The sequence below is a fragment of the Ornithodoros turicata genome, chromosome 5, assembly GCF_037126465.1.
Source record: "Ornithodoros turicata isolate Travis chromosome 5, ASM3712646v1, whole genome shotgun sequence".
NCBI classification, from domain to species: Eukaryota; Metazoa; Arthropoda; class Arachnida; order Ixodida; family Argasidae; genus Ornithodoros; species Ornithodoros turicata.
This window is the reverse complement of record NC_088205.1, coordinates 9865825-9890890: the sequence shown is the minus strand read 5'-3', so window position 1 is coordinate 9890890 and position 25066 is coordinate 9865825. Positions and strand designations below refer to the sequence as shown.

Sequence of the window (25066 nt, the reverse complement as noted above, 5' to 3'; positions counted from 1 at the left end):
CTAACGTAACTGCATAAGTGTCATAAAAGGGCTTATGCATCTCTTTCTCAACAAGTCATGGAGAGGACGATGTTGTTGTAGTTTAGGGGTTTAAGAGAGGTTAGCCAAGACAGGGCTGGCTACCATTCGGGGTGATGGCTGACTAGGATGCTGTTATGCGCCGAAGCTTTGTATTAAGAAAGTGGCTGAGAAATACAAGGTCCTAGACTTATACAACTGTGTTTGGTTTTTATCAATAAAGGAGCGGTTCACCTTGTAACTAACTCCCCAACCAGACACTCCGAACATTCTCTATCTCCAATGACTCATCAATTACCACCAACCCCGGTCCCCAACAGGTTGACATACTCGTAACCCCCGTCCGAACCACTTCTGACAACTCCATTACTTCTCCCTCTCGCTTATCTCGGCTTACGTCCGAGTAGCCTCGCCGCTGTCCACCACGACAGGTGATGTCCACTCCATCCACCCATCTCAGCTCTCGTCCCCCCCAAAACCAAAAAGGAGACACCCTTCCCTCATCCATCCCTTCTTTCGTATCATTACTCCGGTACTTGCCCATAATAGTAGAGTATATCTCCCCGTTTATTCATGATTGGGTCTTCGGCCCATCCTTATCTCACTCCTCTTGCTGTTCATTTCCGGAACCTCCCCCTCTTTCCCCCATTCCTCCTTCCTTCTTCTCTTCTTCCTCTTTTCCCCGAACAAGTAATCATATTCCCCAAAACCTAGGTCCGCTCCGCCTATCTTTCCCTCGTTGAAATTTAATGAAGCCGCGGGCCACCGCTCTGTACCGCTGATAAGCGGTAAACCGCACGGCGACATCGGTTCCGCGAGGCAAGAGTCTCTCCTCCGTTTTTAGAGGGAAAACAGGGATGAAAAAGGGAGTAAATATTGCCGCCAGACGCCGCTTTCTTCCCTAATGTTCCTCTCCGTATCTCGGCGTGGTTTACACTTGGACGGTTGACAGATGAGCGAAACTGTCGCAAAATATTTTGCTCCCTCTTTTTTTTTTTTGAGAGCCATGAAAACTTGACCGAAAATGTCGTCAACGCGATAAGGGAAGAAGGTATGCGTAAGGAAAGAAGCGAAATAATGCCACGCATACATAATGTTCCGCCATTCAGAGAACGCTACCGATAGCATGCTCTGGTGAGGGATAGGCAGAGCATCTGCGATGAAATGGCTGTTTATGGGATTTTAAGGACAAACGCCCGCAACCCAGGCGCGGTTTACGCGAAAAAGAGTGCACACGAAGGGGCGTGAACGAGACTTTGACACTGGCCATGAATATCGCGGATGACGTAAGCGGGGTGTGGCCACGTTGCTTCCAAACGAGCCGCTGATTGGCACTCCTATATATGACGACGTGTTTCTTACGCGCTGTCAATTTTTTTTTTTTTTTTTTGATTGGGTGTTAGCGCCGCGAAGCAACTATGGCTATGAGCGACGTACAGATGTGAACAGACGGAGAGAGGATAGCAGGAAGGAGTGGGGGACAGGGGGGTTAGTATGCGTCCTGGGCCGACTTCAGGGGGAACTGTGCCGACATTCGTCTGGAAAGTCTTCGGAAAACCCAGGGAAAACCTCTTACGCGCTGTCAACTCAGCGAAAGAATGAATGGGAAGGAAGACATTTTGTTCGTAAATATCTAAATGAGCGTTGGCGACGTTATTATGACGTTCCGTTGGATAAAATGTTGTTTATTTTATTTTTATTTGCTGTTAAGTCGTCAACAGCGGGCGTTCGATGCTGAATTCAGGGCGGGTGTCCAAGGAGATGTTCATTTAGTGGTTATGCTTTTTTTTAACGCCTTGTTGAACTGGTCAAGCTACGTAAAACCAACACATTGTCGCTGCACTTGAGCCTATCTCTTGGATATTTGGGGTACCAGATGTGATCAGATTGTACAATCGTCCCCAATTCATCTCCAACTATCTTTCGGTACTTCGGTATCTTTCGGTATCCACTCGCTTTAGGTACCTCCCCGTGTTATGTAAACACTGCAGTGACTGCAGCGTCACAGCGGTGGGTGCCGGCCACCCTTGGGACTATTCGCGTGGTCTGGCGTATCTGACCACGTGTGTTTGTTTTGCCCACCAGTGGGCGGGCGGGTCAGGTGACATAGACGTAAATCACGGAGAGCCCTATTGAACATCACACGGTACACACTCCAAAACAAACATACAAAAACGTGAACACTATCGTAACTGCCAATACATTTATCGCTGTTTGGTTTCTGCCCCTGCGTTTAGGCTCCAAAAAGATGAAGACGGGTTCATCTCGGAGGAGTGCCGGTGGTCACAACCACTCGAGTGGTGCCAATGAAGCCGCGAACAGCGTAGTGCCTCATCCCGTCGGGCCACCCTTGGTGCACGGCGGACCAGGCCCTGAATGCGCGGGATGCCAGAAGCCCATCCGGGAGAGGTTCTTGCTCAAAGCCCTTGACCAGCTGTGGCACGAGGACTGCTTGAAGTGTGCATGCTGCGACTGCAGACTCGGCGAAGTCGGTTCCACGCTCTTCACTAAGGCTAACCTTATTCTGTGCAAACGAGACTACCTCAGGTACGATTCCTTCACAGTAATATGTCTGAGTCTTTGGATTCTGATTGAAGTGTGTTCTAATGCAATGAACGTGCAGCCACCACCTTTTCTGCGTTATTATTATTATTTTACGACCGCTTCACAAAAAAGACAACAACACAAAAGAATAATAGTGCAGTGCGCTGCGTGAAATAATATATGTAATACACTAGTAACACTCGTATCGCCCCCAAGTTCTGATCTAGCTGGCACCGTCCAAGGGCACTAAGGTTGAAAAGGTTGAAGGTTGAAAAGTTTTTCCTAACGGAAAGGCGCTTTACTTCGACAGCAATACAATAGCAAGTGCCCCTTCAAAAGTGATACCTTCCTCATATTTACAGTGGAAATTTCGGAACTCGATTTCACAGCACTTGTGTAGCAGATATAAAAACCGAAAGTTCACTACAACTACATGGATTAACTTACAGTTCCCAGACGTTTATGGTATAGGCGCCCAGAATCAATATACGTCATTACAACTCCATAATCACGGTATACAATGTATCCTGATATCGGACACGCACACGTGATCTAACGTCAAGGCTGCGAAGCACACGGAGACTCTACCATTACTTCGGCAGTTCACTTCACTTCCCTCCGATTCGATCTCCCGACTTCTCACACACGATTACAGCTTCTTCAATCCCATTTAAGGTCTCCGAATCGCTGCCAGATTGAAACTTGCGCCCGATTTAACTCCTCCTGCACCAATGTCCCAAACACGTGTCGATGTCAGCGGTGCCAAGACCGTCTGCAACAGTTCCATGCCGTGACGGGTAAATGGGGTATGCGACCGTCCTGCCATTTCCAGACTCTGCGAAGATACCATATCGCGGGAATCGCGCGCATACTTCAAATTAACACGTTCGCGCCGACGGTGATTGTAGCGTTCACGGGTGCGAGAGTGAACGCGTATCTGATTAACTTCTGAGGTCGAACCGCTGGGCTATGAGGGGGGGGGGGGGGGGCGAGGTCTTATACGGTGCAACAGTGCCTGAAAATTTATGTGGCCATGCGCATGAGTGGCGCGTAGTTCCACATGGGTGAACGGATAGCTGCGCTCGGGTATCTGTGAAGTTTCTAACGCTTGTAAAATATAATATCCTGATACAGTTGCAAGTTGGTTTTCCACATTCTGGGAAGCGTCCGCTTAACTGCATTACGATCCGTTCTGCGCTGCTGCGCGCGTTATGGCGAAATAAGTTAGTTAGCAATCCCTCCCCTCCCGGTTTCGTTCACTGTGCAACGTGGCGCAGGTGTCGGCCTCGTCGTGTCCATTTGTACGTGAACGCTCTCTCTCTCTCTTAACCCTATCCGTGCGATCCCTTAACAACCTCCCTTATAGCACCGTCGCCATACCCTGGGTCTTGCCTCTCACGCCGTCTGCTGCTCCTCCACGACGTTTCAAGTGCTGCAACATCTCCAAACTTGGTCGAGTCGTTAGGGCCGACATTAATGGACCGCTGGAAGCGTCTTCTGCACCCCAACTGCCCATAAAGATAGGAAAGCCAGCAGCAAAGAAAACGGCCGCCGCTTAATGCTTAGAACCAGCCGGAATGCGCCGTGATCAGCAAGGGAAATCGTTCTGGTCATTACACGCTCCCGCTGAAGAATTCCGACTCTGCCCATTAGCCACTAGCGGATCACACAAAAGGAGGAAAGAAAAAGGCAAAACGATACTATACTCGTACCGCACGTAGAGCTGATATAACGAGCCCGCCGATACGCAACCAAGAGTCCGAGTTTGGAATCGAGCCTCTTCTCTACGACTGTTGTGCTCTAATGGCGCGTAGGAGAGATGGAAGAACAGGGTGGTTGGCGGAATTCAGCGATAATTGTTTAATGGCTCCGAAGAATGGCGCCGTTTCGAATGCAGGTGTGGCGCCAATATAACCGGGGTCGTTTTGCCGGCTCGGTTGAATGGACCCTGGCCGTCAATACGGCGAGAGAGGGCGCTACAGAAAAGTGAGAGAAAGTAACGGTTCGGATGATTGTCTAAAGCGGCAATTGGTGTGTGTGTGTGTTTGCGTGCAAGGTAAAATGTTGTAGAGAATGTGGAGAAAGATTGGCTGAACAGGCTTGGCGTTCAGTTTTTGTATGTGCTATACTATCGGCAGAGATGGGACCATTAGGAATGGACGAGCACAGCCAGACGCAGCGGAAGCGTACATGGTGCATCATTGAATGCCTGCAATGCACATTACGTCTATATCACTATGTATGGTACGATATTCAGGGGCGGATCCAGAATATTTCCGAGGGGGGGGGAGGGGTCTTGGCCTTGGACATCGTCCTACTACACTACCTAAGATCAACTGAGACTCTATGTAACGACGGAAATTGAGGAGAGGGGTCAGAACATCCGGATTCCCCCCCCCCTCGCTAGATCCTCCCCGGGAGATATTTGTTATTTAACTATTGTGCCATATATAGTTGAGGGATGGCTGTAATAATATATTAGTTACAATTTTAACACCGCAAGCCAACTGTGATTAAATACGGCTACGTAGTCTATCAATTAATTAGCTTGCCTACCTGGATGGGGCTCGAACTGCGACTCAGATTTCCCGTCGTTTGTATCTTGCCTCTGCTAATTCTCGTTGTTTACAAGGACAGGCCCTTGCAGACAACGGACCTGCATTGCATTTCACGATCTCCCCCGCGTGACATTCAGCACATATCAATACATCACGGAATAATACTGCATACGTCCAAGATCTCGTTTTGTTTTGTTTCTTTGCTACAACTACAGTGCACTGCTACACACCCTACAGTTGAACTTATCCTGAAGATTCAGTCATACTCAAGTTTCGAGGCGAGAAAAATGCTGAACCTTGTATCGCTGTTAGCACTGCATTCTGCAGATAGCCTTCAAGTTCTCAATCCGTCCTTAACCCCCTGTTAAAGAAACTCATCTTTTGTGAAGCCATAGCACGCGAAGGAATTCTACTCGAGTGGAGATGCGCAATTTCTTAATCGAGAATCGATGTAGAGATTATATCGACCCCGAGGAAGAAAATCCTACCCAAGGACCTGTGTGGCCACCGCACAGTATTGCAGACACACACACAGCCGCTTCTATCTGTGATTGCGTTCGATCTGCCGCCACCCTATGGATTTTCCATCTCGTCCTAACGGTCAACGCCGCACACAATACATGTTTGCAAATGACAAGTACCATTTGCGATCTCATCTTTCTCTCAGCTTAAACGAAAGCGAAGTTTGCATGTTGTCTTCCATACGGGATATATTGAATCGTGTTCAAGAAGGAGCACGCACCTGATATTTCCCACGACAGCGATAACGTCTACTTACAACGCGTAAGTTTTGTCACTATCGAAACAGCTGATTATTAAGACGGCTAGAAGAAGGCGTATGCAGACGTATGACCTGCATATTGCTGTTTTGCACATAGACTGGACCGGCCATCCAAGGTACTGTAGTCACCTTTAGGCTAAAGCAAACAACCTTGGTAGCCGGCACCTTCGAGACGGAAAGGGGAAGCACACCGTTAGGGCCATTAGGGCCGTTAGGGCCGCCCAGAAGAAGAACAGTTTCTGTTCGAAATATCGGCGGCTTCTGTCCTGAGGCAACTCCCTTCCTACATTCTACCGGTTCGCTGCATTTCTACCCATCTACCGTTAGGGTTCGTTCGGTGAAAACTTCCCGTCGAGCTTCAGGTCAACCAGATACGACACGCTGCGAGGCGTACTACGTGGGTACGGCAGTGGTACGAGGACTGCGAAGCAAGGGTACAAAGTCCCTTGTCTGTCTGTGCCATAGAGCTCGTGGACATCTTACAGAGAGTGGTTACACCGGGGGACAGTGCAGGTGTGCTTTCTGACCCCCGTACGCAATGCAGAAAATCATTTGACGTAACTATAGCAGATTAAACCAAGAAGTAATATGCTAGCACAACTGCAGAGTCCTCTGACCCATGTGTGCTCTAATATATGGAGCTGATTGAAGTGTAAAGCGCTTCTCTTGCGCCGCCCGCACTTTTGACTTCGATTGAACGTCATCTGATGCAGCAGGACCTTTACCTAATGCGCTTAACAAGACTCATATCACAGATGCGGTAACGCACGTGTGTACTAGCTGTTTTAACGACAATCTGACTTACCGACGGAACGAGTGTCAAAAAGAAAACCAAAAACCGTAAGATAATTCTTTACAAGGATTAGCAGAAGTGGGGACTTAACAGGCACGCAGGCTGTTTAGAACGAGCCCAACTCTCTGTGCTTCAAATAAACAAGCACCATGTCGTTCTCCAGTGGACACCGGAACATAATGGCATCCGTGGCTGACCGTAGCTGACCTGGCAGCCCGGAACGCGCACCAGAAAAGACATTCCGTGAAATATGCTTCACAAAGTCCGACACAAAGTACCTGCTAAGCTCAGTACTAGACCATGGACCACTAAGACCATGTGGCCAAGTGAAGACATGCAATACACATTTCTTGTACGAATCGTGCACTCATGGTCTCACCTCTAAGATACAAGAACAACAATGTTCCGCAAGGCAGCAGCATGCCTGTACCAGACAGGAGACGTTGGTGCACCGAACTGTCAAACTTGTGGAACACGGGACGAGGCGAAGGCCCTACTTGAGTACTATAAGCGCTATACATCTAGCCTGCAGTGTCTGAAGAGTGCCCTGGATTGACCGGGCCGTCGACCACTCAACGTGAAGGACGTGCTGCTGAGAGACTGGCCAGACCAGCAGAGACAATCCGCACTTTGCGCCCTGGTGCGCATGCTGAAAGACATAGGTACTGCGGCCATCTTTTAAACACTCAACGCTCACAATATATGAAAGTGATTAGCGTCTTTTTTAAACGCACAGGCCAAGTGTTCTGGAGCAGCTGGTTGCACTAGCTCGGTCGACATCTCCAGTTCTTTCTTTTCAACATCTTCGTCTCTTTCTCGCAGACCACAACCACGACATCACCCTTCCAGTGGTTAAACACCACTCGAACCTCATACGAGGCTCATCGCTTACTCTCTCCTCCTATTCGAGGGAAGAAGAAGAAATAAATACCTGGGCGATAAACGCAACTATCGTTCTCGCCTCCCGAGAGATACACTGTCACCAAGCGGCAGAGGAAACAGGCGGAACGATAAAGTACCCGATAATGTCGCATCTTCTCCTCCTCCTCTCTCTGTATGTCTTCGATTGCCTTTTTTTTTTTTTTTTTCGTGGCTCAGTCCGTCGTCGACAGGAGGGAGACGATCGCATTTCAAACGCCGGGCTCGGCGGAAAAAGGGTTTAAAGTGCCCTTCATCACTGTGTGTGTGGGAAGAGAGCCGGGATATCGCAGTCGCAGTGAGTCTGTATGTGTAACCCCTGGCCATAATTCATGCGTTCCTGCTTGTCACGGCTGTGTCGTATTTCGGGGTTGCTCGATTTCTCTCTTTTGCATTTCTGCAGTTCTAACCGTCGGTGGTGGTGTTACTCGTTCGTGTGATTCCTGAGGGGAGCTGCTGAATATGCGATGGAGCACGTGCTCGGAATGTGTCTCCCGTCTTGTAGTGTCTTTTATTGCATTGACTGTCGAGCTGCTGAGACGTCGTTTTCGTGTGCGGTATCGATGACAACGCTTTTCATGCTGGATGAATTTTTAAAGTGTCGCACAAGTTTAGAAAAAAAAAAAAAAACTTGGGACATGGCGATATATATGCTCACCCTTAGAAATGATTTAGTTGTCTAGTGTAGTTAGATTAGCGGTCCAATGAGATTGCGTATGTCACGTACGTAGAAAATGCTACGCAGAAAGTACTGCGTGCCAACCCTTCACGTCTTCCATTGCCATACAGCACAGTGTAGGCTCTGATTTTTTAACGCATACGCTTAACGACAGAGTGCGCAGTAATCGTTCTCCGCTGCACCTTGCAGCTCAACTATACGTCCTAGCTTTACGTCTTCGACCATTCATCAAATGTGCGCATACAAGAATTTTCCGAGTGAAGAACCCGGCTTCAAATCGAGCATAAGCGACAGCCCCTTGTCAAGAATGCTGGAGCAACTACGAACGGTCGTAAACAAGAATTCTTGGACTCGCAAAATGTCTCCCGCGTGAAAAAAAAAAAAAAAAAATTAAGGGCGCGTGTGTCTCGAGGTAAAAAAAAAAATGTCGACGTATGGCCATCGCATCACGGCGAAACAGTTTGACTCCCCCACGGCCCATTTCTGTCGCACGCATGACATGGCCTCTTTAAGCGTTGTGCCCAATGTAAACGTCTCTGCGGGACCGGCCATGCGCACTGGTATGCAAGATAGAAGAAAAAAAAAGTTTGAAGTTGGGCTAGTTCTTTCATCGTTTTTAACACGAAGGCGACATGTCTAGTATTGCATTGTAATTTACGCGTGATAGTTTTTTTTTGTGTGTGTGTCTGTGGGACACATAGATCTGTCATGTATCCTGTACTTAGGACAGCATATACGATCTTTATGTGTAGCAGATATCTATACGAAATTCGCACATTGCTTGAACATAGCGAGGAAGTTTGAGCACTGTTAGAACATAGCGATCGTGAAACTACGTACATCTACGCACTTTATAACCGTATTTCAGTCAAACGAGTTGTGACACCCTTTGTGCATGTGCTTCGTTACATCGTGCATGTATATACGTACAGCTCCAGTGAACCTTAATAATAACACTGGAAAAAAAATGTGGTCTCGTTCCCGAGCGCGATTACAGCAACCCTTGGGACCATGAGGAAATCTTAATTGCATAAAATTATTCTGTTAGGTTAACGCAAAGATTTAGTTCACTTAATATTCCCTCAGTGCCCCGAGGGTGGCTGTTATCGCGCTGGCAAATGAGACCGAATTTTTCCAGTGTTATTATTAAGGTTGACCGGAGCTGTACAGCACGTCATTGTATCCAGGAGAAAAAAAGAGAAAGAAAACATTATTCTTGTCGTAGTTAGCGAGATACAGAACCTTAACCACTCGCCCGCGTCATGCTCTCGCCTCACAGGAGCTAGCATCCCCATTGGTTCTCGTATGCACGTGACTTCTCCCGCGCTGTCTCACTGGAGGAGCGCCTGCAGTGATGGCAGAGGCGGATGAGTTTCGGTATTCGCGATGCCGTTTTTCTGCTCGTCTAGTGCTCGGGTTACACGGGGGGGGGGGGGGGAAGATATGTTTCTTCAAGATAGAGAGAGGGGGAAAGGTCAGACAGGCCAAGGGGTCACACGGGGTGTCTCAATGATCATTAGCGCCAAAGGACATCGAACGTGCGCGCAGCGCATGTAACGCATGTAACGTGTCAACTATACTCACAAAAAGTACTTAATTTAAGTTATTGAGTACCGGGCAAAAAAGTAACCGAGTAGGGCACTAAATACACAATCTTCAAAAGTATTCAACCTTTTGTTATGGGGCACTGGGACACCGGTGTCCCTCTTATCACTTTTTCTATCCTGGCTCCACGTACGCCATGCAATCATTTTCTTCCCAAATTGCTGTGGCTCCATCTATGAGGGGTAATAGTAACCTGAGGAGCAGCTTCACGTTTACATCAAAAGGTGGGGGCATTACAGGACGTCTTTTCTTTTCGGGTTTTCTCCGAGACTCGTTTCATGTGCCGTTTTGGAAACCTTCGCGAAACGAGAAGTACGTCCGGTACAAACGAATTTTTTATTTCTTGCACTGTGGTATTGACACACAAAAAACCTCCACCGGTACAATAAAACGTACGTGCATTTGTAGCGTCGGAACTCGTATTCTCGCTACGGAGGGTGTTTGTGTGGCTGAGGCGTTATGCTTAGTTGGCCGATGTACGCACATAGAATGCAATTGTCAGTTGTAGTATCTCTATTTGGTCCGTTTGTAGGAAAACGAAGACAAATAACCACGGAGGATCTGTTGTTTCTTGTCAGACGATCAGAATGATCCCAACAATATCGCAAAACGAGATGAGAGAATGAGCTTACGATTCCATGCCTCAAGCAGAAGCAAGGGGAAAGGAAAGTCGTGCAAAGGCCGCACAGGTAAAAGAAAACGATGAAAAACGGCGGTGGTATATTAATAATATATAAAGAAAATTTATTACCTGATGATATGTACAGTGTAAGCAGCAGGTAGTAATAATGGAACGGCTTGCCGTAGTCAGCCACGCTGAGCCGGGCAACGTGACGACTATGGGAGGTGGAATCGAGCGCCCTGGGCCGACTTCACAGGGAACTGTACCGACATCTGTCTTGAAATGTCTGAGGAAAACCCACGGAAAATACCCAGTACAGGACCAAGAACAACGTCACACCACATCAAATGAGAATGAAGAATTTTTGCGCGATGACTCGCGTGCCGCGACTCCAGCGAACAACAGGTGGCGCCTCTGCACTTCAAGAGGGAGGACGACTCCAGGGTCACGGCAGCGGCTTCAGTGATCCCGAACCTAAGTTCGGGCGAAATTCTGCGGTATCCGAAGTGCCGTGCGGAGTCGAGGTGCTTTGTGGAGTCAGAAAGGCTTTTGGATGCGCACAGTATCATACTGAGTGGCGCGGTTGAACGAGAATCCAGAAGATGTGGGTTCGATCCCTACAGCTGGCGAACCTTTTCAGCGACTTTCATGCATCTTTCACCGACGAACATATCCGCGTTAGGCTTGTGCGTACAGACATCTGAATTATATGCGGTCTTTAATCGTGTCAACGTTCGTTTTGTGCTTTCCGGCAATGTCCTTGAGGTTGAGAGCGGACACTGCAGCTGCACCGCAGGAAAGTCGGGAAAATGAAACATACTTGCGCCCTACTCCTATACTGCGTTACGCAGCTAAATGAGCGCCGTCACACTGCGAACGTGTCGTTTCTGCCTCTTTCAGGAGTGGCTTGCCTACCTACCTGGAAAAGTGCTTAGAACACAGTACCATAATCCTTGACATTTTCTTGCGGATTCGCAAACGTGAAATCCACAGCCTACGGTGGCGTGTAAGCACCGGTAAGCTGCCACGACTCTCGTTTTCGCGTGGAAAGCGGTGCAAGAAGAGCTTTGTGTCTTTCATCCTAGCTGAGTGGCACTGTGGAACACTACAAAAGTCCTTGGACTTGTTAACCGCGCTCGTCGCCATCCACGCAGGCCGCGAAGCAGCAGGTCTAGTCTAGTTTGCCGCAGGCCGCTTCAACCCAAACCTGGGCACGATGCCTCCACTTTCCGCCACTTGGTGGCTACGTCTTCTCTGGAGGCGCGAATAAAATCATAGTAAAAGACGCATCGTAGGTGCAGCACAACTGAGCAAAAAGCGGCTTGTGCAAAGCACCTGGACAGTGTGTGCATTGTCTGCACTCTCCGTAGTGTGTTTGGGTCAGGCAGCCAAAAGGGCATAATGTAAAAACCCCGAGAAAGGGAACACGAAGGGACAGACACAACACGAACACAAGTTCGTGTTGTGTCTGTCCTTTCGTGTTCCCTAGTCTCGGGGTTTTTACATTATGCATCATCTTCACCAGCTCGCTTGCTTCCTAGCCATTTTTTCATAGCCAAAAGGGGCCTCAAGTGGGTCGTGGGACATACCCTGTTCCACGTCGTCGAAGTTCCTTAGCTGCTTCATGGACCAAATTAGTCCCTTTTTTTTTTCTCGGCTGCAAAAAGTTTCTCAGCTTTCGGGTTTGGTTGTTGGTGTATAAAAATGCAGCAGAAGAGCAGTGGAAGTGTTCCTGATTGTGTGCAATGGCACACTTTCTCGAGTTCAGCAAAGGGTTAAGATAGAGTATTAGAATATTAGACTATGGGTTAAGTACAGTAACGTAGAGTATTAAATACTTACTCCTAAAAGTAACCATGGGCGCCGTCACGGGGGAAAGGGGGCGTTGCCCCTCTCCCCTGGCTTCCAGAAACGTGCGGTTGCTGAGCCAAGACGTTGTAGTTGCGGGCGCAGTTGACGCAAAACCACATTCTGCCCCCCCCCCCCCGGAATAAATCCTGGCGGCGCTCGTGAAAGTAACTCGTTACCTTCAAGATACTTTACGGTCACAGTTGGAATTGGCTATCCTAAATACGGCTAAAGAAATACGAAGAGTGTGAAGTTGAAAGTGGCATTACCAAAAAGTTTTATTATCTCGCAGGAACAGCTGCTTTTCAATATTGCTATCCGATAGCACGTCTCATTTTATGTATGTCTCTACAGATGTACGCGAAGGAATGCTCTACAGAAACAGCATAATTTACTTCAGTTTTTCTCCTTATCGTTGCTTTATCCTCATAGAGAGTTATAATGCATAAGTTGATGCATAAATTCTAACTATATATAACAGCAACAACTTTATTACAAGATGATGAATGGGAGTTTCATCGTTATAAGTTCTAAATGCTTTTTTCTTTTTTTTTCTGTGACAAAATCTTTTATTTGTCTTTAATTTCATATGAATAGAAGACACAAATTATTCGGTAATATATTATCCTGCATTATCTATAACTGTCTAGAGGACGATGGTATTCCTCTACATGAGTCCCGACCGGCGATGATGGTATGCCACGGAGAGGCGATGACGGTGGCCTATCTCCATGACCGCGCCGGTGGAACTGAAGCCGGTGCTCCAGGCGCGCGGCCATCTTCGTCGTTGCCCACGGCCCGCTACAGTGCTCCCCTCTCAGACGCGGAGCGGCGAGAAAGAAGAACGACGATCTACGTCTACACCGGAGGGAGAGATGCAGGGGCGATCGTGGATGACGCGCACTACTGGACGTGTCCGTGGCACGGCACAACACCCGTTGCGAGAAACTGTCGATAAGCGGGGCAGATGAGGGGCGAAGTCGTTGGGCGTCGGAGTCGTGTACCGTGCCGTCATCCTGTTCAACCGTGCATGTTAACCACGGTCGCCCTCGCTGCCCTCCTATAGTGAAGTCGTGGACATCATGTGCTTTATCGCCGCTCCGCGTCTGAGCGGGAGGGAGGGGCAGTGATGTAGCGGCCGGTGGACAACGACGAGGATGGACACGCGCCTGGAGCACCCGCTTCCCAGTTCAACCGGCGCGGCCATGAAGATAGGCCACTGTCATCGACTCTTCGTGGCATACCATCATCGCCGGTCAGGACTCATGTAGAGGGACACCACCGTCTGTACAACTGTCTGCCAACGCTGGGGCAATTTTTCCATTCCGCGTCTGAAGAAACCACTGGGTATGAGTAGAATAAGTCATCAAGTCATGTTTGAAGGTCATTGTCATTCTCAATAGGAATTTCCTTGAAGGCTGTTAGAGAGAGAGAGAGTGAGCCAAAAAGGTGGAAATCTGAAGGAGCGAGGTCGGGGGAATACGGCGGATGTGGAATAACCTCCAAACCAAGTTGTTGAATAGCTGCTCTTGTCATATTAGCGGTGCGCGGGCGCGCGTTTTCTTGCTGCAGCAGCAGTTGATGCCGTCTTCCTGTTTGTTTTCCTTGAAATGCGGCAGCAAGACGTTTGAGTTGTTGACAGTAAATGTCAGCAGTAATGGTTACGTTCCTGCGCAACAGTTAGTAGCGCACGACGCCTTCTGTGTGCCACCGAACGCATAACGTTATCTCCTGCGGATATGTGTTAGAGCCTTTAAGCGATCTTCATCCAAGCCTCCCGAACGTGGAGCATCATTCAAATCAGAGTGGCCCTCTTTGAAACGACAAAACCATGAAAAATGGTTAGGACAATGAAAAAATTCTTACCGTGCTTTTCCCGATGGCATTTTCCATGTACACTGCCCAAATGTTGCGAGACGCATCCGCTGCCTTTGCTCCTACGTTGAACTCAAATAGGAGAACATGTCGCAGGTGTTCCTGGTTTTCCACTTGACAGCCCAACCCCCTCAGCCCACAAAGAGCACTCAAGCTTTCTTTATATATGTAAAATGCAAGACACACCGACTAATATTAGACTGTCGCATCAAATGACGTGTAACAAACGAGAAACAGACACTTAACAGCATAGTGTTGTAATACCAATTTTACTTGCCCTCTCTCGCTACGGCTTGCGGCACGGGAGACGGGACTTCTATCCTGCCTGATAGGGGTCTCACAATGGTTTACCCGCATACCCTTCGTGACAACACATCGCACGATGCATGCTCCCAAACCCGAGGCGCCTGCACGCTGCCCCTTCCCAAGAGGGAAGTGAATGTCCCGAATATATCAATAACAACAAAAACAACAATAATACATCAAAGAGAAGTGATGACGACATGGGATGTTTCCCCGTGGTAGCCGAATATATCAGGCGCTAAAGCATATGTACAAAAACAGCACAAAGCGCATTGCCGAGAAAAACGAGAATCTTTCACAGACCTCCTTGTCTCTCACGGAGAAGTATCTTCAAAGTACTGTTGTACGTAACGGTGTTACAGTAATTGGTACTTTTTTCAGTATCGGAGTGCGGATCGCGATAATGTTTTAAATCGGTATCGGAAAAGCATTTCTGTTACAAATTTATGGTAACGCGATCTCCGTCTCGTTACGGATACCGACACTTCCCTTTCTTCACCAACCATATTTCTTGCTACTATTCATTGTCACTGTTCCGCATAACGCTCTACAACAAGTCTGTGGACCCGCACACGTACTCCGTATTCCGTAACGGGAATTATACTAAGCACACGTTCACTTTTTTTCTTCGAACCTGGAGAACATAACCACGGCTGCGCTCGACAAAAGAGGTGATGTCAACGAACAGAGGTCAAGGCCTTGGACAGTGCGCTCTGGACTTAGGGTTGCCACCAGGCCGGTATTATACCGGCACGGCCGGTTACTTGCTCTCTCTGCCGGTTGCCGGTAGGAAGGTGATACCGGCAGCCTTTTGCCGGTATTTGTGGCTCAACACCTTTCATAGGGGCTTTTACGGGGTTTTCCTTTCAACATTCCACTACAGCTTGAATAAATCTGGAGCACAGACCCAACTCCGTAGTCACCAGTCGTTTTCTTAGTTATTCAATATTATTATCATTGTTGTTGTCTAGAGCCAGTACGCTCGTTCTTTCTCTCTCTCTCTCTCTGTATACTGTCCACCCCTCACTTACTTTCCCTTTCTCGCGAACATTTCCTCCTTTCCCTCTACTCCACCTCCTCTCCCTCAGCCGGTATTTTTCACTACGAAAGGTGGCAACCCTGTCTGGACTCAACTCCTAAGCTGCGGTGTCGCACTGAGTCACGCTCACATATACTGTGGTATTGTTAACTTCGTATAAGTTTCCTTGGTGATCGGACTCCACGGTAGGTGTGGGCCTGACGTAATGGTCATATTGGCCCCTGTCAGCTGACGGAGGATCCGCGGCCTGCAAGGGTGGCAGAAGACGACTTCGAGAACCAGTTATTAATAAAAGTCAAGCAAAGTGTCCGAGCTATATAATAAACATGCTGTCTTTTTATTGCAAAGCTGTTTTCTCCCAGCTTTTGCTATTATACAAATAGGATGTTCACGTAATAAGCAAGATTTCAATGTTGCATCACCTTCGTATTTCCAACAAAAGTATCGCGTTACTTTTTGTAGTAACGGTAGCGGTACTTCGTTACTTTATAAAAGAAGTATCGATATCGGTATTTCGATACTTTTTTACTGAAGTAACAAGTATCGGTATCGCGGTACCATATTTCGGTAATGGGTACAACACTGCTGCTAAGTAAGTTTGAAAATCAGTAGCATTTATTTCAAAAAGTATTCAAGTTAGATTACTAAATACTGACTTTTGAAAGTATTTGCAAAATCCCAAGTTATTCGCAACAGTATTCAAGACACGTAACTTAAATTCTTCACTCAAGTTACTGTACAAGTCTGGTGTCAACCACTGAGGCAGCATTGGATCCAATGCCGCTTGTGAGGTTGACACGTTACAAAATTGGGTGGCGCTCGCACGTTCAATGCCTTTTCGTTTCAATGACCATTGAGACTCTCATTGTGACCTGGGCGTAATGCTCCCTGGAATGCAGGTTGACATCGATGCAAATAACAATCTCTTATATTTATACGGCATAACTCCTGGGCGGTATGTCACAACTCACAACGTATCTAGTAGACACTTTACATAGCGGACATTGCCTGCAATGTTTCGCACCTTTTCTTTCTCCCTCTTCATTTTATTGCATTTCTTGTATCTCTGTTTTTGTTCTCATGCTAACGCGGAGAGCAGGGGGATACATCCGTAAAACATCCCATTCATGGCAGTAGAGATAACAGTAGTGTGTACATGCACTATATGTCACAGGGCGACAAATTTTCAGTCATTACGCACAGGCAGATGCGCCCAAGTAATTTTCCATGACCACCACATGCAAGACTCGTGGTCAGCCACAAAGAGAGCACGTGTCCATCACGAGGACCAGAATAGCAGTACAGCCGTGAGAACGTCGTGGTTCTCACGTAACCAAAAGGGACTTCGGCATAGATTCCGAGAATGTGGCACGCGTGGTGACCCTTTTTCGTAGGGAAGAATGGGTTCGTTTCGTGGAAGCGCCTGAGGGTGCCCCGTCTGCCGAGGGATTAAAAAGGAGCGACCGGCCGAAAGTAGGTTGTCGTCCCATGGTCACCGGATAGTGAAAGTCGTAACGAGATAGCGGCGGTTTTGCCGCCGGAGATAATTGGAGGTGCGGAAGGAGCGGATCGGCGAAGATCTGAGTGACGGCAGAGTTTTGAAGACATCGCAGGGAGCTGCGACAGAAGTGGTGCAACCCAGAATTTTGAAGACATCGCAGGGAGCTGCGACAGAAGTGGTGCAACCCGGGGTTTTGAAGACATCGCAGGAAGCTGCGACATTTTGTGAGAATTAGTTTTGTGTGTGAGCGTGACCAGGAAGAAGGAAAGCATCCGACGTGATCCAGAGGGCCGCCCGACAGTATCGACTGCAACGAAGCCGACCGCCTCCAAGTATCGTCCGCCTCAGAGATAAGTTGTGTTTGAACTTTGCTTTTCATTGAACTAACTTTGCGGAACTATTTTAGACAGTAGTTGGGCAATCGGTGCGTATTTCGCGTTAGGCCGCATAGCATCAGTGGGGTGCAGTATATGTCTCATTTATGTGTCGGGATTGATACTTGAGCTGTTCCTGTCGTGTGCTACTTTGATTGATGTTATGTCTTTTGCGAACGAGTAAATTGTTATTACTGGTTACGAAAGCTATGTGTCCTCGTCCTCTTGTTCATCGACTGGCCAATCTCCACCCTACCCGCTGAGTTCGAATACCTTCATCGATCTCGGAGCTGGGGGATATCACGCACGATCCCTGAGCCCCGTGACATATTTCTGGCGTCCGCGACAGGACTCAGGAACAGTGGTGGAGAAAAGGTTTCGTCGGTGAACTTGTGGTCGAGTTTTGCGAAGTTTGAGACGTGTACGCCATGGATTTGCCCGAGCTAGTAGCGATTGGGAAGGAATTAGGCCTTCAGGGTGCCGCGTTGAAAGAATGGGTTGAGAAGGAACAGAGAGAAAGGCGAGCGCAAGAAAGAGAACTATTGAAGGAACAGCTGCATGCGAGAGAGCAAGAACAAATTCGAGAAACTGAAGCAGCGAAAGCTAGGGCAGAAGAAGTAAAACTTAAGATTAGACTGCAAGAGCTACAGAACCAGGGTGCAACTGGATCAACGCAGAGCGCTACGCGCGACGTAAGCAGCACGCTGCCCATAAGTCCTCATAGGTGGCTTGCGCCATTTGATGAAAAGAAAGATGATCTCGATGCCTACTTGCTGCGTTTCGAACGACTGGCGACGGGTCAGCGGTGGGCAAAAGAACAATGGGCTACAGCGCTCAGCGTGTGCCTAAGCGGAGATGCTTTAGGTGTGTTTGCCAGGCTGACCCCAGAAGATTCCGCCGATTATGATAAAGTGAAGCTCGCGCTCCTTCAGCGGTTCCGACTCACAGCGGAGGGGTTCAGAGAGAAATTCCGAAGCGGGAAGCCTATGGAGGGAGAAACAGGCACGCAGTTTGCAGCACGACTGAGTAACCTCTTCGACCGCTGGGTAGACCTCTCCGAAACGAAGCATGACTACGTGAACCTACGAAATTTGCTCCTGACCGAACAGTTCATTAAGGGTTGCCAGCCTAAGCTTGCCGTGTTCCTGCGAGAACGAAAAACTGAATCGCTGACCGATTTAGCTAAACTAGCGGATCGCTACTTGGAAGCCCAATGTCAGAGCAGTCTTGGGAAAAACAAGAACGAAGAAGTGGAAGTAGTAGGAGAACCAAAACGAACGACAAACGTGAAGCAAGTACGGGACAGAGAAGAAAACCGTAACCCGAGACGATGTTATTTGTGTAACAAGATAGGGCATGTGGCCTCAGAATGCAGATCGCGACAAGGAAGACAAGTGGGTGTAACGTGCTACACGTGTGGTAAAGCAGGGCACACCGCAAGACAGTGTTGGGAAAAAGCACCGGCCAAGCCCCATGGGGCTTGGCCGGCTTTGGCCGGGCTTTGGCCGGGGCTACAATGCACGATGCCTGCAGGCATCGTGCATTGTAGCCCCGAGGACGGAGAAACGTAACTCCGCAGACGACTGCATCAGTGAAGGATACATCGAACTGAAAAATGGAGTGAAGCTGCCAGTGGTGAACGCCTTCGTCTCGCCAAAAACTTTGCTCCAGGTCGAGGGTGTGCCAGTGGTAACGGGAAAATTGGGAGAACATCGCGTGACAGTGCTGCGCGACACGGGAAGCAATACAGTTATCGTCAGAAAGATGCTCGTCAAGGAGGAAGACCTGACGGGAGAAGTAGGTCAAGTGTACTTGGTGGACGGGACTGTAAGAAACCTTCCAGAGGCGAGGATATCTGTGAAGACGCCGTTTTTCAGCGGGATCCTGACGGCCAAGTGTATGGAAAACCCCCTCTACGACGTGATCCTAGGAAACGTGCCCGGAGCCCGAGAACCAAGCGACCCAGACCCCAATTGGGAATCATGTGAAGCGACAGATGCCGAGAGGCTGCAGACGCAACTCGTCAAGGATGAAGAGACAGAGGAACTGAGTGCTGCAGTGGAGACGAGGAGACAGGCCAAGGAAAAGACTCAAGGGAGGAGAGAACGGGCATCACTCCGAGTACCGGAAATACACGAATGGCCAGCGCAGCCCGGAGAAATTACGAAGGAGCAGCAAGAGGATGTCACTTTGAAGTGCTGTTTTGACCGAGTCGGGCAGAGACTTCAATGCCGCAATGAAAACAACAGTTACGAGTTCGTTGTAAAGGAGGGTATTTTGTACCGGTTGTACCGAATGGGAGCTGGAAAAGAATTTCTGCAGATGATCGTGCCAAAGACGTTCAGAGAAGCAGTATTGAAGCTGGCACATGACGGCATTATGTCAGGGCATCAGGGTGTGCAAAAGACTACGGACAGGGTCCTAACGGAATTCTTCTGGCCAGGCGTACAAGCGGATGTCAAGCGATTCGTCAAATCCTGCGACCAGTGTCAACGGACAACCCCAAAAGGAAAGGTGGCCAAGGTACCTCTCGGAAAGATGCCAACGATCGAGACGCCATTCCAGCGCGTTGCCGTCGACATCGTTGGACCAATCTCGCCAGCCACCGCGAAGGGGAACCAATACATCCTCACGATGGTCGATTATGCGACACGCTACCCGGATGCCGTGGCCCTACCTAGCATCACAACGGAAAGGGTAGCAGAAGGCCTTGTAGAAATGTTCACCCGGACGGGGATCCCGAGGGAAATCTTGAGCGATCGGGGACCCGCTTTTGTGTCGGATGCCATGCGGGAAGTGAGTCGCCTGCTGTCCCTGAAGCAACTTCACAGCTCTCCGTACCACCCGATGGGCAACGGACTTGTTGAAAAATTTAATGGGACCATCAAGATCATGTTGAAACGCATGTGCGAGGAGCGACCGAGAGATTGGGACCGGTACCTGTCGCCGCTGCTATTCGCATACCGTGAGGTTCCACAAGCGAGCCTTGGTTTCTCGCCATTCGAACTCCTCTACGGACGCCATGTGAGAGGGCCGCTCTCAGTGCTGCGTGAATGGTGGACCAACGAGAACATCGAAAGTGACGTGAAGACCACGTACGAGCATGTATTCCAACTGCGCAACAAACTTGAGAAAACATGCAAGCTAGCGCACGAGGAGCTGGAGCGAGCGGGGGCAAGATACCGACAACAATACAATAAGAAGGCCCGCCAGAGACGACTCGAAGTAGGACAAAAGGCTCTAATCCTTCTCCCCACAGACAGCAACAAACTTTTGATGCACTGGAAGGGGCCTTTCCCTATCGTCGGGAGGAAAGGAGAGGTCGACTACATCGTGGATCTAGATCACACAACGAAGGTGTTCCACGCCAACCTCCTCAAGCGGTACGAGGAGAGAGACGAAGCAGAGGGAGGACAGACAAAAGTGTGCAGCGTCGTGTCGATAGAAGAAAATGAAAGGGACGAGACAGTACCGATGCTCAGCTTGGAGAAGAAAGAAGACCACGACGACATTGTCTTGGCAGGAAGGTTGAATGATCGACAACGCAGCGAAGCAAGTCAACTGGTACGACAGTTCAGCACGATAATGTCGGACGTGCCGGGTAGTACAGATTTGGAAACATGTCGGTTGGAGTTGTCTACGGCGAAACCGGTACACACAAGGCAGTATCCGCTACCGTTTGCAGTGCGAAACACTGTGGAAGAGAGATCCAGAAGATGTTGGGCCTGGGCATCATAGAAAAGTCAAGTTCGCCATACAACTCCCCTGTATTGGTAGTGCGGAAGCCAGATAACACGCATAGGCTCTGTGTTGACTTCCGTAGGTTAAATGAGGTGCTGAAAGCAGATGCGGAACCAATCCCAAGGGCTGACCATATGTTTGCAGACATCGGGGAGAAGAAGTTTTTCACCAAACTGGACTTCAGTAAGGGCTACTGGCAGATACCTTTAGAAAGAGAGTCTAGGGCGAAGACTGCCTTTTCGACGGAATCCGGCCTGTACCAATTCCGGTACATGCCATTTGGTCTAAAGACCGCTCCAGCAGTTTTCACAAAGGTGATGCGAAAGCTCTTCGACGACCTGCCAGACGTCCGTCACTACTATGATGACGTTTTGGTGGCAAGTGACACGTGGAGCGAGCATATGGCGACACTTAAACAAGTGTTCGAGAGGATCCGCGATGCAGGCCTTACAGTGCGGCCAACGAAATGCGAGATAGGCCACGACGAAGTAAATTTCCTGGGCCATAAGATTGGGAAAGGGAAAGTGTCTCCAGTCGCAAAGTTAGACGAGAAAATCCAAAAAGCAGAGCGACCAGTCACGAAGAAGCAGGTTAGATCATTCTTGGGACTAACCGGATACTACAGGGATTTCATACCGCACTACGCAGAGGTAGCTGCGCCGCTAACAAGCCTGACGAAAAAGGGAGGAAGCAACACCGTGGTATGGGAGGAGGCACACGAGGAAGCCTTCAATGACTTGAAGCGAAGGTTGACAGAAGCTCCGATTTTACGGCTGCCTGATCTAGACAAGGACTTTGTACTGCGAACTGACGCCTCGGAAAAGAGTCTCGGGGCTGTGCTACTGCAAGAGTATGAGGGTGTGTTGCATCCGGTAGCATATGCTAGCCGGAAGTTGTTGGCCCGAGAAGCAGCGTACGCCACCATCGAGAGGGAAGGACTCGCTCTTATTTGGGGAATTCATCGGTTCCACCCGTACCTCTACGGGAAGCCATTCGTCCTGCAAACGGACCATCAGCCCCTTCTCCACATCAACCGAAGCCGACACACAAACGCACGCGTGATGCGTTGGAGTTTGCAGCTACAGGAATATGATTTCCGTGTGGAATATGTAAAGGGAAGGGAGAATGTCGGCGCAGACTATTTAAGTCGGATGTATTGACTCGTAAGGGGTCAACGGACTGTATATATTGAACTATAAGTGCCTCGAAATGAATACTGTACTTTAGTTTCCTGTGTTTCCGCATATTTGTAGTGATTATCCCTTATTGTTGTGTACACTTGCGTTGTATAGTTGTGTATACTTGTGGCTTGCGTTTGTATATACAATCGGTGTAGTGAGAATGTTGTGCTATCATGTGACCCTGTGTTATAACTCTCGAATGTGATGCTTTTGTAATTGTTTCGTAGTCTCATTTCCATTCTGTTGAATGAGTTCCATTGAGTTGAGGCGTTGAAGTGTATGATACCATTAGTTTGATTTGTCTGCACCTGTGAAGATGTTGAATATTATTGTATAATATTCTTGAAGGGGGGAGTCGTGTCACAGGGCGACAAATTTTCAGTCATTACGCACAGGCAGATGCGCCCAAGTAATTTTCCATGACCACCACATGCAAGACTCGTGGTCAGCCACAAAGAGAGCACGTGTCCATCACGAGGACCAGAATAGCAGTACAGCCGTGAGAACGTCGTGGTTCTCACGTAACCAAAAGGGACTTCGGCATAGATTCCGAGAATGTGGCACGCGTGGTGACCCTTTTTCGTAGGGAAGAATGGGTTCGTTTCGTGGAAGCGCCTGAGGGTGCCCCGTCTGCCGAGGGATTAAAAAGGAGCGACCGGCCGAAAGTAGGTTGTCGTCCCATGGTCACCGGATAGTGAAAGTCGTAACGAGATAGCGGCGGTTTTGCCGCCGGAGATAATTGGAGGTGCGGAAGGAGCGGATCGGCGAAGATCTGAGTGACGGCAGAGTTTTGAAGACATCGCAGGGAGCTGCGACAGAAGTGGTGCAACCCAGAATTTTGAAGACATCGCAGGGAGCTGCGACAGAAGTGGTGCAACCCGGGGTTTTGAAGACATCGCAGGAAGCTGCGACATTTTGTGAGAATTAGTTTTGTGTGTGAGCGTGACCAGGAAGAAGGAAAGCATCCGACGTGATCCAGAGGGCCGCCCGACAGTATCGACTGCAACGAAGCCGACCGCCTCCAAGTATCGTCCGCCTCAGAGATAAGTTGTGTTTGAACTTTGCTTTTCATTGAACTAACTTTGCGGAACTATTTTAGACAGTAGTTGGGCAATCGGTGCGTATTTCGCGTTAGGCCGCATAGCATCAGTGGGGTGCAATATATGTCTCATTTATGTGTCGGGATTGATACTTGAGCTGTTCCTGTCGTGTGCTACTTTGATTGATGTTATGTCTTTTGCGAACGAGTAAATTGTTATTACTGGTTACGAAAGCTATGTGTCCTCGTCCTCTTGTTCATCGACTGGCCAATCTCCACCCTACCCGCTGAGTTCGAATACCTTCATCGATCTCGGAGCTGGGGGATATCACGCACGATCCCTGAGCCCCGTGACACTATAGTGTCCTGTCGGAAGTATTTTCCCATGAAAAGCGATCGGAACGGCAACAACGCTGACATTGCACTATGTAATAATTAGAGTTCATTTCGGACAGGAATAGACCCTCTCCGCTAGTTACGCTACACTGTTCGAGTTAGGTTTGAATGTAAAAAAAAAAAAAAGGAAATGTGCACTCGGGGGGGGGGGGGGGGGATATATTTATTAGAACAAATGAAAAAAAAAAGTGGAAGGGTCAGTCAAACGGGAGACCGGCTTGCTATTCCGCGAAGAAAAATAAATAAAAGACGAATAAAAGAAACAAAATAGAAAAGAATTAGGAATTGCAGGATAAACTAACAAACGGTGAAGGAAGGGGGGAAACTAAACCTTGCGCTCACATCCCAGTAATACATACACAGTCTGACATATTTCTAATATATCTCAGTCTCATAATGCCACGATATTTTCCTGGTCTCTTTTTTCTTCAGTCGCCTTCCTATTGCTTTTTCCTTCTTCCGTTTTTTTTTCTTCAGATTTCTTCGAAATTTCCCGATGGATTTCCTCCTCTCTGTTCTATCACCTCCCAATTTATGGCTCTTACCGAGACTACTTTCTCCGCACATTCCGATCACATCCATCCCGCCTATGAAGCACATTAGTACGAAACCGTCAGACAATAGAGCACGAACGTGTCTTCTAAGTGAACACCGTTGGGTTCTCCGCAGATTTTGAGCCGCTCGTCATAATTTACAGCCGCTGATGGCCGTTGAGGGGATTTTCGCAACGACCGAAGATGGCCTTTCCTCCACGGCCAACCTCGCCGTTGGGCCAGATTATGGACCCGCAGCCCTTGCATCCGTATGCCGGCCGCGACCTGGGCATAAAGCCGATGGATAATACGGCAATTACCCCCGCAGCGTGCTTACCCTTCTCAGACAGTATAGTCGTTTACCGTGTATGCTTCCTACGGTGAAGGGAGATCGTAAATCAGGTCTTAGAAAAGGCGCACTTCGGATCAAAACTCGGGAGCCGCGCTGAATAAAGAGTGGCGATTCGATGGGCAAGTCAGCAGGTGCGTCGGCAGAGCGGGTGGCTAAGTTGCCACATTTAAGTGATGGAGAAGGAGAAAATATTGCATAATGCATAATGTAAAAACCTCGAGACTAGGGAACACGAAGGGACAGACACAACACGAAGTCGAAATTGAGAATTCGTGTTGTGTCTGTCCCTTCGTGTTCCCTAGACTCGGGGGTTTTTACATTAGGCATCATCTTCACCAGCTCGCTTGCTTCCTAGCCATTTTTTTC

The 25066-nt window shown here is 48.6% G+C and overlaps 1 protein-coding gene across 3 annotated transcripts in view; it reads left to right on the top strand.

Annotated features, from left to right (window-relative positions):
- LOC135393986 (LIM domain transcription factor LMO4.1-like) overlaps window positions 1–25066 on the top strand; it is an 80049-nt gene that overhangs the window by 40823 nt on the left and 14160 nt on the right. For all 3 annotated transcript variants that reach the window (XM_064624402.1, XM_064624403.1, XM_064624401.1), the window contains one exon: window positions 2256–2565. In XM_064624402.1, the coding sequence (XP_064480472.1) occupies window positions 2267–2565 (299 nt within the window). In that variant the 5' untranslated portion in view covers window positions 2256–2266. The remainder of the gene's footprint in view (window positions 1–2255; window positions 2566–25066) is intronic.